This window comes from Babylonia areolata, chromosome 23 (assembly GCF_041734735.1).
Source record: "Babylonia areolata isolate BAREFJ2019XMU chromosome 23, ASM4173473v1, whole genome shotgun sequence".
Lineage (NCBI taxonomy): Eukaryota > Metazoa > Mollusca > Gastropoda > Neogastropoda > Buccinidae > Babylonia > Babylonia areolata.
The window spans coordinates 29,264,619-29,282,107 of record NC_134898.1 but is presented as its reverse complement, the minus strand read 5'-3'; the positions used below and the strand labels follow the sequence as shown (position 1 = coordinate 29,282,107).

General features: G+C 41.4%; 2 protein-coding genes across 2 annotated transcripts in view; one reads left to right on the top strand and one right to left on the bottom strand.

The window, feature by feature from the left end:
- The window catches only part of LOC143297954 (allograft inflammatory factor 1-like), a 21,002-nt gene extending 16,090 nt beyond the window's left edge, over positions 1-4,912 (top strand). Inside the window, exons 4-6 of the mRNA XM_076610573.1 lie at positions 259-300; positions 1,806-1,968; positions 3,514-4,912. Of these exons, the coding sequence (XP_076466688.1) occupies positions 259-300; positions 1,806-1,968; positions 3,514-3,598 (290 nt within the window). The 3' untranslated portion in view covers positions 3,599-4,912. The remainder of the gene's footprint in view (positions 1-258; positions 301-1,805; positions 1,969-3,513) is intronic.
- A 433-nt stretch (positions 4,913-5,345) lies between these two features.
- Positions 5,346-17,489, bottom strand: part of LOC143297955 (intermembrane lipid transfer protein VPS13D-like) — a 128,096-nt gene continuing 115,952 nt past the window's right edge. The window contains 5 exon segments of the mRNA XM_076610574.1: positions 5,346-10,598; positions 12,082-12,188; positions 13,230-13,390; positions 15,887-16,140; positions 17,267-17,473. Coding sequence (XP_076466689.1) covers positions 10,506-10,598; positions 12,082-12,188; positions 13,230-13,390; positions 15,887-16,140; positions 17,267-17,473 — 822 coding nt within the window. The 3' untranslated portion in view covers positions 5,346-10,505.

Genomic DNA, 17,489 nt, shown 5'->3' with positions numbered 1-17,489 from the left:
AGTGATCAGTGAATGCCTCCGTGTGTACATCATATCATTTATGGCATGATGACATCCCTGCTTCCTCAAGAAAATATCAATGATGTTTTGTTTTGGATCATTTGAAGCAGTAGATGTTTTGTGTCATGAATTGTGTGTGTTTGTGTGTGTGTGTGAGGGAGAGAGAGAGAGTGTCTGAGTCTGAGTATAAATTTGTGTGTCTTTGTGTATTGTAGGGTTATTACTTTTTAAACTTTTTATGTTTTTGTCATTTTGCAGAAAAGTTTATTGAGTGTGATCAGGATTTATCAGGAGACCTCAGTGAGTATGATTATATTGCTTTTGTATGAATTTTTTTTTGGGGGAGGGGGGGTTGGTTTTGTTAATGACTTAGTAATAATGATGATGATCAGTAATAATGATAATATCATCATCATCACCATCATCATTATCATCATGAACAGCATCAGCATCAACATTGACTGTCAAACATTTTACAAATAAATAAGAAGGAAAGAAAAGTCTGAAGGTAGAAACAAACAAACAGACATGCTCATTGAAGCTCTTTTGAAATGGGCAGTCACCTGCAATGAATGACAAAACATTGCATAAGATGTGCAGATGCGCATGATGCAGAGAAACCTTTTTGTGAGACTAACTGAAAGACCAAAAAACTGAAAAATCTCACGTTGATTGGAAGAAAGTTTGTTTTTTTTCCACCAGGAGATAAATGATAAAAGAATGTAAAGTGTTGTCTTGAATAATGCGAAATAAGATAAATGTGTTTTGATCCACTTTTTCAAGGAAACACTTAATGGGAGGGGGTAAATTTGGGTGAATTTTGTTCTTATTTTATCTATATATCTATTTATTTATTAATGTAACCTTGGCCATGGTCATGACCAGACCTGATGGACGTGCAGTTTGGTCTTATGTTATCAATATATCTATGTATTTATTCGTATTTGATGTAAATTTGGACGTGGTGCTGACTAGGCCTGATAGGTGTGAATTTTGTTCTCATTGACTCACCTGTGTAAACAAAGTTTGTTCTTTTTTTATCTGTATACTTATGTATTTTTATCTACATATTTATGTATTCATTGATGTAACAGTGGCCATGGTTATGACCAAACCTGATGGATGTGAATTTCGTTCATATTTTATGTGTATATTTAAATGTTAAGTATTTTGTCTTTATATCTATGTCTCTGCTGATAATAATGATAATAGTAGTACTTACATGGCACAAACTCCCCAGTAATGGGCTCTAAGCTCCTTATATGAAACAACACATACACAATAAACACATATTTATCTATGTGTGTGTGTTTATTGCTGTAACGTTGGCCATGGTCCTGACCTTACCTGATGGACATGAAGTTGTTTTTTTCATCTCTGTACTTATGTATTTTATCTATACATTTATGTATTTATTGACATAACATTGGCCATGATCATGACCACACCTTACGGACGTGAATTTTGTTCTTATTTTATCTATATGTTTATGTATTTATTGACATGATGTTGGCCATGGTTATGTTCAGACATGATGGACGTGAATTTTGGTCTTACTTTATCTACACACACACACACACACACACACACACACACACATATACATGCACACGCACACATACACATATATATATGTATATATATATATGTGTGTGTGTGTGTGTGTGTGTGTGTATGTATATATATATGTATTGGTCTAATGTTATCAATATATATTTATGTATTTTTTTTAATTTGATAAAAACAAACAAACTGTTTATATAGATATATATTCATTGCTGTAACATTCACCATGGTGATGACAGACATGATGGACGTGAAGTACATGCTGGAGAAGCTGGGCCAGGCCAAGACCCACCTGGAGCTGAAGGCCATGATCAAGGAGGTGGACTCCACCAACACCGGCGCCATCAACTACAGGGACTTCCTCCGCATGATGCTCGGTCCCCAGTCCAGCGTGCTGAAAATGTAACACAGCTACAGGGGGTGGGGAGTGGGGTGGGGGGAGGGGGGGGGGGGGGGGGGGGGGGGGCACCTGTCTGTGTCTAAACTGCTGGAGTTGTGATGTGTTGTGTTGTGTTGTTGTGTAGCTGACTAAGCATGTTGGGTTACGCTGCTGGTCAGGCATCCGCTTGGCAGATGTGGTGTAGCGTATATGGATTTGTCCGAACACAGTGACACCTCCTTGAGCTACTTATCCTGTGGGGGAGGGGGGTAGGGGGGGGCACCTAGCTGTGTCTAGAGTGCTGGAGTTGTGTTGTTGTGTTGTGCTGTATTGTGTTGTTTTGTGTTGTGTTGTTTTGTATTGTTTTGTTTTCTTTTGTATTGTTTTGTATTATAGTTTTAGTCTTTTGTTACAACAGATGTCTGTGTGTGAAGTTCAGACTGCTCTCCTCAGAGAGAGCGCTACAGTGCAGCGCCACCCCCCTTTTTTTTTTCTTTTTTTTTTTTAACTGTCTGCAAGTGTATTTGTTTTCCTGTCAAAGTGGATTTTTTCCACAGAGGATTTTGTTTTACATGGCTTATCCAGGTACAGCTCTCTTGTTGCTGAGGGTTCTTTTACATGCATGCTATGCACAGTTTCTTGGTTTGTCATGGGTTCATCTGGAAAAAAAATACAAGCACCCAGAGCACCACTCCAAGGTTTAGTGGAGGGAATACAACTCCAGGTCTTTGCAGGAATCAAACCTAGCCCCCTCACTTTTTTGTTAGACACTATCCATTAGGCCACCACAACATGGAAGTTATAGTGATGATAACACTAACAGAGCAAGGTGTGTGTTGGTGGTTGTTATTTATATAAATCTAGGACAGTATTAAAAGATCAAAGTTAAAACAATAACAACACTAACAGAACAAAGTTATAACAATGACAACACAATCAGCACAAAGTTATAACAATGACAACACTAGCAGAACAAAGTTATAACAACAACAACAACACTAACTGAACAAAGTTACAACAATGACAACACTAGCAGAACAAAGTTATAACAACAACAACACTAACTGAACAAAGTTGTAACAATGACAACACTAGCAGAACAAATCTGATGGGTGTTGACGGATGCAGTAGCGGAATGGTTTGAGCGCTGGATTCTCACCCTAGTTTCCTAAGTTCAGTTCTAGGTTCGGCGCACCTGGTGGGTGAAGAGTGGAGATTTTTCCGACCTTCCAGGTCAACGTATGCACAGACCTACATGTGCCTGAACTCCCTTTGTGTGTGTATACACGCAGAAGATCAAATACGCATGTTAAAGAACCCATAATCCATATTGGTGTTCAGTGGTTTATGGAGACACAAAAATACCTAGTATGCGTCAACCATGACAGGGTCATTGGCAAGTCAATGGCAATAACTACACTAACAGAAGAAAATTATAACAGTGACAACACGCACAGAACAAAGTTAATAACAACAACACGAACAGACCAAAGTCAATAACGAAGACAGTACCATCACAAGAGATATGTGGGAGGTTGACATGTTTGTCCCCTTGTTGCTGTGTGCAGGATTCTGTTGTTTGAGTCATTCAACAAGCCTCCGGAGAAACCCACGGGAAAACCGCCCAAGCGTGACCTGGCCAGTCTGCCCTGATGGGAGGGCGCGGCACGGAACCAGACAGGTCAACACTCAGCCACTTTGCTACTGCCCATGATCTTTTTTTTTTCTCTCTATTTTTTACTGCCCATGATCTTGCCAGACAGGCAATTCTCCATTCATCGTGTGGTCCAACAGTGCTTTGTCCCATCCTTTTTGCTTTTTTTTGGGGGGGTGGGGGGGCGGTGGGGTGGGGTGGGGGGTTGTTCTTCGTCAATCTGACAGTTGTTTCTGTGTGTATGTGTTTGTTTTCATGTTTCATTTCTCAAGTATGTCAATTTTATGCATTCCTTTTCTTTCTCTGAAAGCCATCCACATTTGTTCCTGTGTGCAAGTGTTTGTTTTCACGTTTCAGTTCTTAAGTGGTCCAATCTTATGCAATCCTTTTCTTTCTGTGAGAGCCATCTTTTTCTTGTTTTTTTGTTTTTGTTTTTTTAATCTTTTATCGTTCATCTATCTGACTGTTGTTTCTTTATGCATGTGTTTGTTTTCATGTTTCAGTTTTCGAGTGTTCCAATCTTACGTATTCCTTTTCTTTCTCTGAAAGCCATCTTTTTTTTCTTTCTTTTTTTTTTTTACAGATGGAATTTAACAGTATAAACATTATTTAAATTTCTTTGAACAGCAGATCAGCTCTGTGCTTATCCCATACAAGAAACACATGTTAAACTTTTTTTTAAGAAGGTTGCTAGTGGTAAATTATTGGGCTTTCATGTTTTGAATGGTATTTTCTTAACCAGGGATGACTCTTAATTATATATGTGTATTTTTAGAAAGAGGTTCTTTGCTCTGATCATGAATACCTTTTCAAAACAAAATTAGTGTTGATCTTCCAAATCATAGGAAGAGAAGAATAGATTCAGGAATTAGTGATTTCATTTTTCAAGAAATTGTTTAAGGATTACATTTATAACACTTTGTTGAGCAGACCATTGCTGAGGGGAAAACATTATTGCCTTATACTATATGCAGATTGTCAGCGGATGTGTGTAAAGGGGGAGAGGGAAGAGAGGAAGGTGCGGGGCAGATGGAAAAGGGGGAAGGTAGGCAGTGGTTATCAAATATCATTGTGTAATAAAAAATAATAATAAAAAATAAAGTTTGTAAAATATCACTGTGCTAAAAAAAAAAAAAAAAAAAAAAAAACATTTTTCTTTCATTTCAATGCATGCACCATTGTTGTTAACATTACTTTTTTAACCCTGTAAATATATATTGTTTTTTTTTTAAATCCCAATATTGATGCCATTACTGTTGTGACTATCAACAAGGTCTCCTTGTTTTTTTTAATAAAAGCATTCTTTGTTAAAATGTTCTGTGCTTGTGAACAGTGTCGTGTTGAAAGTTGTTGCTTAACATCGTTCTTCCCCTTATCTAAGGGCTGTTTTAGCAAAATTGGCATTTCTTTTTCATAATCTGGACAGGTGATACCAATGTGTCTGTATGTGTTGTTCATATCACATAACGTTGTAAAATTGTAATTCTTTTTAAACACACCAGAAAAAGTCTTTGTATATAATTACCGGTTTCAAAGGAACAGTTGAAATGGTGGCTGGAAGTTGAAGGAGAGAGACAGAAAAGGAGAGACAAATGACAAAGGAAAGGAGGAGACAGAAAAAAAGAGAGGAAAATATTGAGAGTACCCAGAATGAAAGCAAAAGGAGACAGGTGTGTGTGTGGAGGGGTGGGGGTGGAAAGTATCTATTCCAGTCACTTATTCATTCAGTGACCAACGGAGCACACATACACACACGGAGCACATCACTAATTAAATTTCTTTAATTCTCCATACTGAATTGCCCAAGACTGCCTACAATCACACTATGTGCACACACTGCTGTTGCTACGTGAGATCAATACCCAGTCAGACCTCTGCACTGCACAGTACATAACTCTTCTGACCAGTGTTCACACTGCTACCATCACTGTTTCCTGCAACTCATTATTGTTTTGCCTCCCTGTAGTTTTGTTCACCAAATTTCAACACATCAATCCTTTGACAGATTTACCAAAAGAAGGAAGCTAGAAACACAGTGACTGTCAAGAACAAATCTACAATCTGTCCACTGAACTATATCTTGGTCAGTTTTCCCCACAAAAACAGTTCAGGCTTTCAGGGTGTAGGAATGGAATGGGAAATACGTCCTCTAATTACCCAATCTTGACGACTTTGTACGAATACTATCTTAAACTATTGGAACACCTACATCAACAAATCCCAAGCAAATTCATCAGTAACCCCCACCTCTCCCCATCCTGTTCCCTGATGACAGAGCAAGTCGTTGAACAAAGACACATTTTGGGGCCACCATAACATGCAGTCATCATCAATCAAACATTCTTCAATAGAAAATTTCATGGAAGTGTTTGCATCAGACAGGAAATATCATAAACCACTTGCCGCTTTTACTGGTGCTTTTGTTAACATTTTATTGACACCCATGTATTCATTAAAACAATTTCAACCAATTCAACCACTGAAATTGTTTTATTAGTGACAGGACATATCAAAAAGAAAACTGTTTTGGTCTCATTACAATTCTTCTTCGACCTATACCAGCGAAAGTAATCATTCACAGAAAAGCAAAACAATGACAACATGCTATTCATCAGAATGAAAATATTCTTCAGTTTAATGTATACTTTTGAGTATTACAATCCTGTAATTTAACATTTGTGTTGATTTTCTTTTGCCAGTTTTTGATGTTTTATGCAGACTTTTTTCCTTTTACCAGAGTTGGTATTTTGTTTATAACTGTGCTCTAGTCAATTAAAAACAATCAGTGGTTGAAGCATCGTCATAAAGCCTGCATCACATTAAATAATTGTGAGATACACGCTTCTTGAGCAGAAATGTTGCAGTGCAAGTCAGAGTGTCTTGAGCACTTTGAATTGAAATAGACTTCATGAAATATCTTACGATTTATCTGCTTTTAATAGTAAATAAAACACACACACACTTCATTAATTCCCTTTAAAATGAAACAAACGTTATGATCAGTCCTACAGATGATTTAATTTAAATGAAAATGTGCACATCTCTGAAATTTTGAATGGAAATTTACTTTGAATTGAAAAAAATAATTCTTTTGGATACATTTCATAGCTTATCAACCTTAAAAATCATAAGAAAGTTCTCTCAACATCACAGATTTTCAGCAAAAGATAGTTCTACACTCACAAACACACTCACACCAACATTCTTCCAAATCAAGATAATTGTTCTTCCTCATGCAGTTGCGGGCTGCCACTTCCACCCATTTCATTCATTCCCACACACAGCATCAATATGTACCACCATCTTTTTAACCCGCCACTTAGGCAGCCACACTCCATCTTCAGAGGTAACACTTACGATGAAGAAGAGAAAAGCTATGAACAGATGTTATGAATCCGACATCACAAAAATCGACTTTCACTGATCTGACAGCCCGTGAGCAAGGTGTGGGTGAACTGTGACCAGATAAAGGGGGAGAATCATCACAACTTGCACACACAGGCTGCTATGAAAGACAACTGGGGTTCTCCCAAGACAGTTCTGTAAAAAAAGAAAAAAAAAAAGAGCATGTGCGCTTCACATCCACGTAAAGCACCGCTTCGGAGAAAGGCCAGCACAGCACAACACAACATGACACAACCAGCCAACGACAACAGCGACGACGATACAACCAGGCTTCACTGGCAGATACACACATCCCTCCTGAAAACACACACCACAGAGCCTGAAACCACATGATACTGGACACAGCATTCACACACCACAGAGCCTGAAACTGCACATGATACTGGACACAGCATTCACACACCACAGAGCATGAAACTGTACATGATGCTCAACACAGCATTCACACACCACACAGCCTGAAACAGCACATGATACTTGACACAGCATTCACACACCACACAGCATTCACACACCACACAGCCTGAAACAGCACATGATACTTGACACAGCATTCACACACCACGGAGCCTGAAACAGTACATGATGCTCGACACAGCATTCACACACCACACAGCCTGAAACAGCACATGATACTTGACACAGCATTAACACACCATAAAGCTTGAAAGAGTACATGATACTCGACACAGCATTCACACACCATAGAGCCAGCCTGAAACATGAAACACTTTGATTACACTTCATATGCACATGCTACTCGACACAGCCTTTCCGATTAAAACACTGCAGAGGATGCTGGCAAGAACAGCCTGTAAGAAAAAAGCCAAACAAAAAAACTGCAGGGGGTCTTGTAAAATATGCAAGTCTCATTGTTCACACACCAACTCACTCCAGCAACAAACACAATCAGCCTGGAAAGCCGTCAGTTCAGCGCTAGGAGTGGATCACATTCTTTATGTTCTGTACCATCGTAAAAGTCATGAAGGGAAATGATTTGGATTCCCAGTGTACAGTAAAATCTCTGCATAATGTCCTGGTAAATGTCATGGGCAACTGTTAGTCGAAGAGAGGGGTTATTCAGAAGGCAGATGTTAGGTCTGATCAAAGTGGAAACGACCATGAAGGTGGCATGAAGAACTGTTTTGGACCTGTGGACCGAAACTGACTGCATTCAGGAGAACCTGTCAGAATCATTCAGTCACTGTGAGGAGGGACTTTGTGTACAGAGGAGAATTATGAGAGATACTCCACAAATCGAAAAGAGATATCCTGTATGAAAACTGTTGTGGTACATTGTGTATCTGTGTATAAGTATGCATGCACACAAACTAAATGCATGCACAGATAACCACATTTGCATGTGTGTGGATGTGTGTGTGTGTGGATGTGTGTGTGTGTGTGTGTGCAAACACATGTATCTTTATCTCCAATAGATGGTTTGAATTCTTGAAAAGTTTAACAAAATTGTCAATCATGAAAAGCAAGTAGTAAGAATGGCTCTCAAGATCATCAGTTAAAGCTGTATACCCCCCTCCCCACTCCCCACAAAAAAACCCCATCCTGTTCAGTACATTCTTGAAATGTACCTAGTAGAGTGCAGCAAAGTCATGAGCAAGCAATGACAGCAAGTGTTCCCAGCAAATCAAAAACTTTTAAAGTTTATGCATCACAACTACCTGAATAAAAAGTAACCACAAAGATGAAACAAACTGAAAGCAACTGCTCAGAAGAAACGAAAAGCAACCAATATCTGGAGAGCAACACCATTAATTAAAACACCATAAAACAAAACTTTTTAAAAACATGGCAGCTTTATACATTATCATCAGCTTCCATCTGTCTCTCTCCACACACACACACACACACACACACAAAGATTTCAATTTGTCATGAGCAGGAACAGCCATGACGAAGACAAAGGAACTGATTCATTAAAGCTCAGTTTGGGGTTTCATCTGAATTGCATACTTAATTTTGACATCCTCGTATAAATGCAGATTTTTCTTCTTCTTCTCTCCAACTCAGAAATGGGACACGTTCACACATTTGTTATATGACAATAAATATTCACATGTCATTTTACAAACTTTCCATGCATTTCCTGAAGACAAAACATATCACAGCATACTGGACAAAAGCATCAGCAAGCAAGGTTTTCATTAAACTGGTTCCAAGTATTTTTTTTTACAACACATCAAGAGCCATACCTTCTTGAAGTCAGCTCATTGTCTTTTATGTCATAGAGAAATTGATAAACTGAATATAAAGAAAACACTTGTTAATACTTAATAATAGAAATAATAAGCATAATAATAAAATAACAATAACATTGGGCATTTATAGTGCGCTCTACCTCCTTAGCACAGGGGATCATAGTGCCAACAATTAACATCAACTGGGGGTAAAAACTGGTTACAAAAAAATAACATCACAAGAAACAAGTCTTGTGAAAGGACCAAAAAAAAAAACAAAAAAAAACAGAGAGAAAAAATCACACTCATGCATCCAATGTTTCTCAGTACAAGACAAACAGGTCTATCACAAAAAAAATATGCATACACTTAATTAACAAGTCTATCATTTCTCAGCACAACACTGAACCAAGTTGATAACACTGCCACACTTTCTGACAACACTGAAACAAGTCCTGTACCGATATTCACAAGAGTCCACTGTTTCTCAAGACACTCAAGGTCCTTCATACACAACATCCCACACCCAAACAGACAAATGATGAAGATCCCACAGACAGATGTATGTTGGGAAATACATGCCTCTAACTGCCTTCCCACAACATCTTTGTCAAGTTCTCCATCTCTGGCTCACACTGTTGACAAACAACGCATTCATCCAGTTAACACATTTCTGGAACTTCATCTTCTTTATTGTTTTGACATAGCAGTTTAGTTTATAATGGTGGTAAGCCACAGAGCTGAACAATCATTTTCCATTTGTCATGGTTGTAGACGGCCATAAAAACAGGCGACCTAAAAACATGAGTGAGGCATACAGTGATGAAGACAATGGGGGCAAAGTTCTGGTTCTTTTTCCTTTGTCAACAAGCAACAACAACAGATATATATATATATATATATATATATAAAGTGACCACCCTTTGTTTTGCACACACCAAACATGAAACAGACCTGCATGTCAGTAAAACTAAAAGATAAGAACACATCCACAGTACAGCGTGGGGAAGAACGCTTTGTGGTTCGCTATGTCCGCAGCTGTTTTCATGACGATTCCAACATCACAGCCATTAAGACCAATGCTGTCCCAGAAAAAAATTAAAACCTTATTCACAACTTCAGGAGATGACCATGTAACAGTGATGGGAAAAACCCACCAAAACGTCAAGTTTTGATCAGACTTTGGGGGCGGGAGGCGTGGGGGGAATGCAGAGGAAAAGTGGTGACACACCCAGCTGAGTGTGTGTACAGAAGGGAAGGGGGGCATCACTGTTGTTGTCTGGCGCATGTGATTGGCCCCCTCCTGTTACCAGTCTGTGTCATCCACGTCCTCCATCTCTCTCAGTGTCTGCGTCTTTTCGTCGTACAGGTTCTTGGCGTACTTGATCTCCTGGGCCACCTGCCACAACAGTCACACAACGGTCACTGTATGGAGGAAGGTGGCAGAATGGTTAAGACACTCATTAGCCAATGCAGAGAGTCTGTGACGGCCTGGGTTTGAATCCCACTCTCACTCTTTTCCTCATGTTTGACTGGAATATCAAACTGAACATCTTGTCATTCAGATGAGACAATTAACTGAGGTCCCGTATGCAGCATGCACTGGCGCACTGAAAAGAACCCATGGCAACAAGAATGTTGTCCTCTGGCAAAATTATGTAAAAGAAACCAACTCTGATAGTTACTCAAATGTATATATATGCACGCACTCAAGGTCTGATCAAGTGCATTGGGTTATGCTGCTGGTCTGGCAGCTGACTAGCAGATGTGGTGTAGCGTATACAGATTTGTCATGCCTCCTTGAGAAACTGAAACTGGAACTGTTGCTTTGTCAAGGTCTTTTACAGCCAAGAACTGGGTTGCTCAGCTGCAAAAATTTTCATAAGTCCACGTTAACCTCACAGAAAAAGAAATATTTCTAACACTTAGCAAACTTAGCAATGCCGGGGTTGCTACGGCAACCCAACCCGGCTGAAATATCTTTAACACTAAGCAAACTTAGCAATGCTCAGATCGCTAAGACAACCCAACCCAGCTGGCCACCTAAAAAAAAACAACCAACCAACCAAAAAAAACCAAAAAAAACCTAAAAACCTATAAAAACTAGTATGGAGTTACAAAACCATTGCAAAACTACAAAAGTATAAAGCTATGTCTGTCTACACAAGCAGGCTGTTAAAAAAACCTTTAAAGACCCATTTTCAAAAACTGATACACCACCAAAGAATGATGAACCATTTCTTCATTTGGCAGAACAGACTTGCCTTGAACAGACTGATGGCATTACAACATAACATCTACACATGACTTCAGTTCAATGTGCTTCACACTTTGCTGCAGAGCTCTAAAAGGTTCATTATCCCCACACACGCAAAACGTAGAGGAACGTCAACCATCACATAGGAACATTCTTTCTTCTTCTTGTTCGTCACCATGGACACATTCAGCATTGAAGTGAATGCTAAGCCATAAAAATTGTGCATGTTCATTCCCACATCCAAGCCCCCTGCACACACAGAGACTCACTCACACACTTACACATACATTCAGATACACACTTACACAAGCATGTAGACTCACCCACAAACACATGCACTCACACACACACATACGTTCACAAACACAACACATACACACTTACTCATCCCCTCCCACACATACAGTTGCTCACACAAACACACACACTCATAAACACACCCATCCACACACATATTCACAATCACACACATACAAACACACTCACCCCCCCCCCAAACCCTCCCCACACACACACACATACATTCACAAAAACACTCACCCACCCCCCCCAGCCCCCCACCTCACACACACACTCATCCACACACACATTCACAAACACACACAAACTGACAACAGATCCCTACCTTCACAGCCATCTGTTGTCTGTCACAGCGTACTTGAGGTGATCGCAGACTGCTGGCCCCACCGTTATTCCCTGCCTTCATTGTCAGCTCCACGTAATAACGGCCATCTGAACAAAGCATGTTTAAAACAATCATCATCAGCTCCACATAATAACGGCCATCTGAACAAAACATGTTTAAAACAATCATCATCAGCTCCACGTAATAACGACCATCTGAACAAAGCATGTTTAAAACAATCATCATCAGCTCCACGTAGTAACGGCCATCTGAACAAAGCATGTTTGAAACAATCATCATCACCATCTGAATAAAGCATGTAATAATGGTCGTATGAAAAAAGCACATTTAAAACAATCATTGTCAGCTCCATGTAATAAAGGCCATATGAACACAGCATGCTAAAAACAATCACTGTCAGCTCCACGTAATAGCGGTCGTCTGAACAAAGCACTTTTAAGACAATTTATTGTCAGCTCCATGTAATAAAGGACATATGAACACAGCATGCTTAAAACAATCTTTGTCAGCTCCACATAATAATGGCCATCTGAAAACAGTATGTTTAAAACAATCATTGCCAGATCCATGTAATAATGGCCATCTAAACACAGCATGTTTCAAATAATCACCGCCATTTCTGTGTTATAATGGCCATCTGAGCATAGCATCATTAAAATAATCATTGTCAGTTCCACGTAAAACAGCTATCTGAACAGAGCATGTTTAAAACAATCATCGTCAGCTCCATGCAATAACAGCTGTCTGAGCACAGCATGTTTAAAACAATCATCATCAGCTCCACATAATAATGGCTGTCTGAACACAGTATGCTTAAACAATCATTGTCAAATCTATTTTATGGCCTCCACCTGCATACAACATGTTTAAAACAATTATTTTCAGCTTCTTGTAACAACAGCTGTCTGAACACACTATGTTTCAAACATCAGTCCACAACGTAAGGCCTTCACAGATACCTAAAAATTCACATACACACACACACACACACAAACACAACATATACACCCACACATAATACACAACACAACACAACATGCACACACACACACACACAATGCACAACACAACACACCCACACGTAATACATTACACAACACCCACAGACACCCCCCACCCCCACAGACCTTTCTCGATACTCTTGCAGTGTGACAGGTGCTGCAGCAGGATGCTGAGCACAATGTTGTCCGTGCTGCCCGTCAGGTGGTTGAGGAATATCACCTGCCGGCTGCTGACCAGGGCGTGCAGGCTGTCCGGCTCACTGCGCAGCTGCTCCACCACCACCAGGCTGTCACACACACACACACACACACACACACACACACACACACACACAGAGTTTCAGTTTCAAGGATGTGTCAGAGCATGCTGACAGATCTATTTATGCTACACCACACCTGCTGTATATAAAAAAAAAAGAACAAACAACGAAAGAAAAAAAACAACAAAAAAACAACAGCAGCAGATGCCTGACTTTCACATAAACCTAAGGCACTGAACAAGCCTTGAGAATTTATCCTAGGTTTTGTGTAAAACATTAACATGAAAATGGAATCAAATAATAAGAAAAAATACACAAATAAGTAAATGCATTAGAATACAGTGAAGGGATTGACAACGAGAAGGCAAATGACAGAAACAAAAACAAAAATAAGCCATGCTCAGTGAACCTGCGCTCACCATAGAGAGCAAGATGGGGTGTAAAGGTGAAGGACAGAGTGATTTTGGGTGTGGAGGTGAAGGACACAAAATCAGATGGATCTTCTTCTTCCCTTTCGTTCGTGGGCTGCAACTCCCATGTTCACTCACATGTACATGAGTGGGCTTTTACGTTTATGACCAGTTTTACCCCGTCGTGTAGGCAGCCATATTCTGTTTTCAGGAGTGTGCATGCTGGGTATGTTCTTGTTTCCATAACCCACTGAAGGCTGACATAGATTACTGGATCTTAAATGTGCGTATTTGATCTTCTGCTTGCATATACTTCTTCTTCTTCTCAGCGTTTGATATTGTTGGGATGCGTCAGACTTGAAGCTTTGTCGCCCTGATGAAGCCCGCAGTTTTCTCCAGGTCAGTCCAGTCACCCCAAAACTGTGCCTGTAGCTCTACTCTCTCGGACCAGAACTGGTGTCGTAGATCCTCACAAGTGGGGCAGTACTGGAAAATATGTTCTGGGGTTTGTGTACCTGTGTCACAGGGACATTCATCGGTGTGACATGTTTTCGTTTGGCTCAGATGACTCAAAAGCCTGCAGTGGCCTGTACAAAGTCTGAAGAGGATTGTTTGCTGATGTCACTGGAGTTGGTGGATCCCATCTGTCCTTTTGTCAGCGTTCGGCCTTCTCTTCCTTCCGTACTGGCTGTGGATAATGGTTTTTGCCTCTCTGTACGTTAATGGGTGACTGAACTGCTCCTTTTTGCTTCCCACTTTTGACAGAGCATCAGCTTTTTCATGATGGCAGACACTTGTGAGAGGTTATTCAGGGTGATGATCAAGACTCCTGCCAGGGGGATGCTTGGCTCCTCAAAAACTGGCAGCAATGCCACCTCTTCCTGGGCTGTAGGTAGCAAGTCTGCATTTTTCTGGCGAAGGGATTTTGAGAGGTGATTAAAACTCTGTCTTTTAATCCTGTTCTGGGTGGGGTTCTTGATGCTGGAGTGCACAGTGGTCTTACATGCACAGCAGCTTCTCACTGTAAATGTAAACTCTTCCTATCGTTCTTCCAAGGGCTTGTTTGTGTAGTTCTCCATTGCCTGGATCAGGGTTGTATTCATTCCTCTAGTGATCAGCCGTAGGCCTGCATTCTGCACTTTTTTCAGGCAGTTGGTGTTTGTTTTTGATGCTGTGGACCAGGCAGAGCTGCCATATTCCACTGTGGGTCTGACTGTGCCCACACAAACTTTCTTCAGGATGTTACTGGCGGCACCCCATGATGTTCCAGCTATTTCTTCATGACGGCAAGTTTCCTTGTAGCTTTCTTCTCTGTTTCGTTGAGGTAGGGATTCCACCTCCAGGACCCCAGGATACTGGTGTGTGGTGGTAGTGGTGCTGTGCGTCTGACCTGTTTTTACCTTTTTGTCACACTGCCCCCCACCTCCCAACCCTCATGTCCCACCTCCAGGACCCCAGCATTCAGGTGTACGGTGGTGGTAGTGCTATGTCTGAACTCGACATGAAAGAACAAGACTAGGAGAATGAATGATTAACAAACACATGTTCACATGTCTTCTTTTTAATTCTTGGGCTGCAACTCCCAAGTTCACCCCTACATATGTACACAAGTGGGCTTTTACATTTATGACCGGTTTTACCCCCCACACCCCCACACCCCCTTCCCTCCATGTAGGCAGCCATACTCTGTTTTCAGGGTTTTGCATGCTGGATATGTTCTTGTTTCCATAACCCTCCGACGCTGACATGGATTACAGGATCTTTAACATGCATACTTGATCTTCTGCTTGTGTATACACACGAAGGGGGTTCAAGCACAAGCAGGTCTGCACATATGTTGACCTTGGAGATCAGAAAAATCTCCACCCTTTACACACCAGGCGCCGTTACCGAGATTCGAACCCAGGACCCTCAGATTGAAAGTCCAACACTTTAACCAAACAGCTATTGCACCCGTCAAACAGATGGATCTATAGCTGACCATAAAGAGCGATAGATGGGGTGTAGTAGAGGTGACGGCATTCAGTCACAAGAGACAGAAAAAATGGGGGCAGAAGAGAATTAGAGTTCTGCAAGCAAGGCGTGTGGTGCAGTGCGGTGCATGCACACTCACAACTCGGAGTAGTCCTGCTGGTTCAGCTCGTACAGGATGTGCTGGGCCCCGGCCTGGGTGGCCGAGTACAGAGGCAGCAGACCTCCAGGACCGTGGCAGCAGCGGGGGGTGCGGCGGCGGGGCGGGGGCTTGTGGGAGGACCCCCGGCTGGTGTCGCGCAGGGCGTTGGCCACCCCCGAGGTCAGGTCCAGCACGCCCGACACAGGCTTGGTCACCGTGCCCAGTACACCCTTCCCCATGCCCTTCAGCAGGCCCTGCAGTCCACACGGCAACATATCAACCCCTCACTTGCCCTTCATGTCAACGTGCAACTTTGTATGGCTGGTAGTCTATATACATGAATATATTCATATTATGAATTATGTTGTGAAAGAGGCAAAGTTTGACAACTGTGGGATATCACATGAAAGTCCCATCAGAATGACTAAATAAAATCTACAGGAAAATCATACAGTCAGTAGTTTCAGTTTTTAGTTTCCATTTCTCAAAGAGGCGTGCCTGCATTTGGACAAATCCATACACGTGACACTACACCACATCTAGCTAGGAACACAATTTATTTTCATACCTATTTGAGTGGATTTCTTCTACAGTATTTTGCCAGAGGACAACACTCTCATTGTCATGGGTTCTTTTTCAGTGCGCCAAGTGCATGCTGCACATGGGACATCAATTTATCGTTCCATCCGAATAACCACTACAGGCATTTAGTCAAACGTGGGAGAAAGAGCGAGAGTGGGATTCGACCGCAAACACTCAGTGACTCTGTATTGGCAGGTATATGCGTCTTAACCATTCTGCCACCTTCCTCCTTCAGTCAATACACTTTTAATCATCCACATGGAAATTGACAAGTGTGTTCAGCAAGTGTGTTCATAGCACAGCAAAGACACTGCAGGCAAAAGACCCTCGGGTGACCCGGAACCCACATTCACCAATGTCTGAAAGGAACATACTTCCTCTTCTTCTACATTCATGGGCTGCAACTCCCACACTCATTTGTATGATGTACATGAGTGGGCTTTTACATGTATGTCTGTTTTTACCCTGCTATGTAGGCAGCCATACTCTGTTTTCGGGGGTATGCATGCTGGGTATGTTCTTGTTTCCATAACCCACCAAACACTGACATGGATTACAGGATCTTTAACATGCATATTTGATCTTCTGCTTGTGTATACACATGAAGGGGGTTCAGGCACAAGCAGGTCTGCACATATGTTGACCTGGGAGATCGGAAAAATCTCCACCCTTTACCCACCAGGCGCCGTTACCATGATTCGAACCCGTGACCCTCAGACTGAAAGTCCAACGCTTTAACCACTCGGCTATTGACCCATCTGAAAGGAACATACAATACAGATTATGTTGCCCGCTTACCCCCAGTCCTTCATCACGTGTGCCCTTGATGGTCTGCGAGGCGATGGAGGTGACGCCCCCTAGCAGGCCGATGCCGAAGCCCTTGATGCCGGCCACCAGGTGGTCTGACGAGCGGCCAGACTGCACGCTGCGCAGTTCTTCCCGGGTGCGGTTGTGGCTCTCGTCCATCGACAAGGTTCCCAGGCCGTCCGACATGGTGGTGGCAAACTGGGGTCCAGAAAAA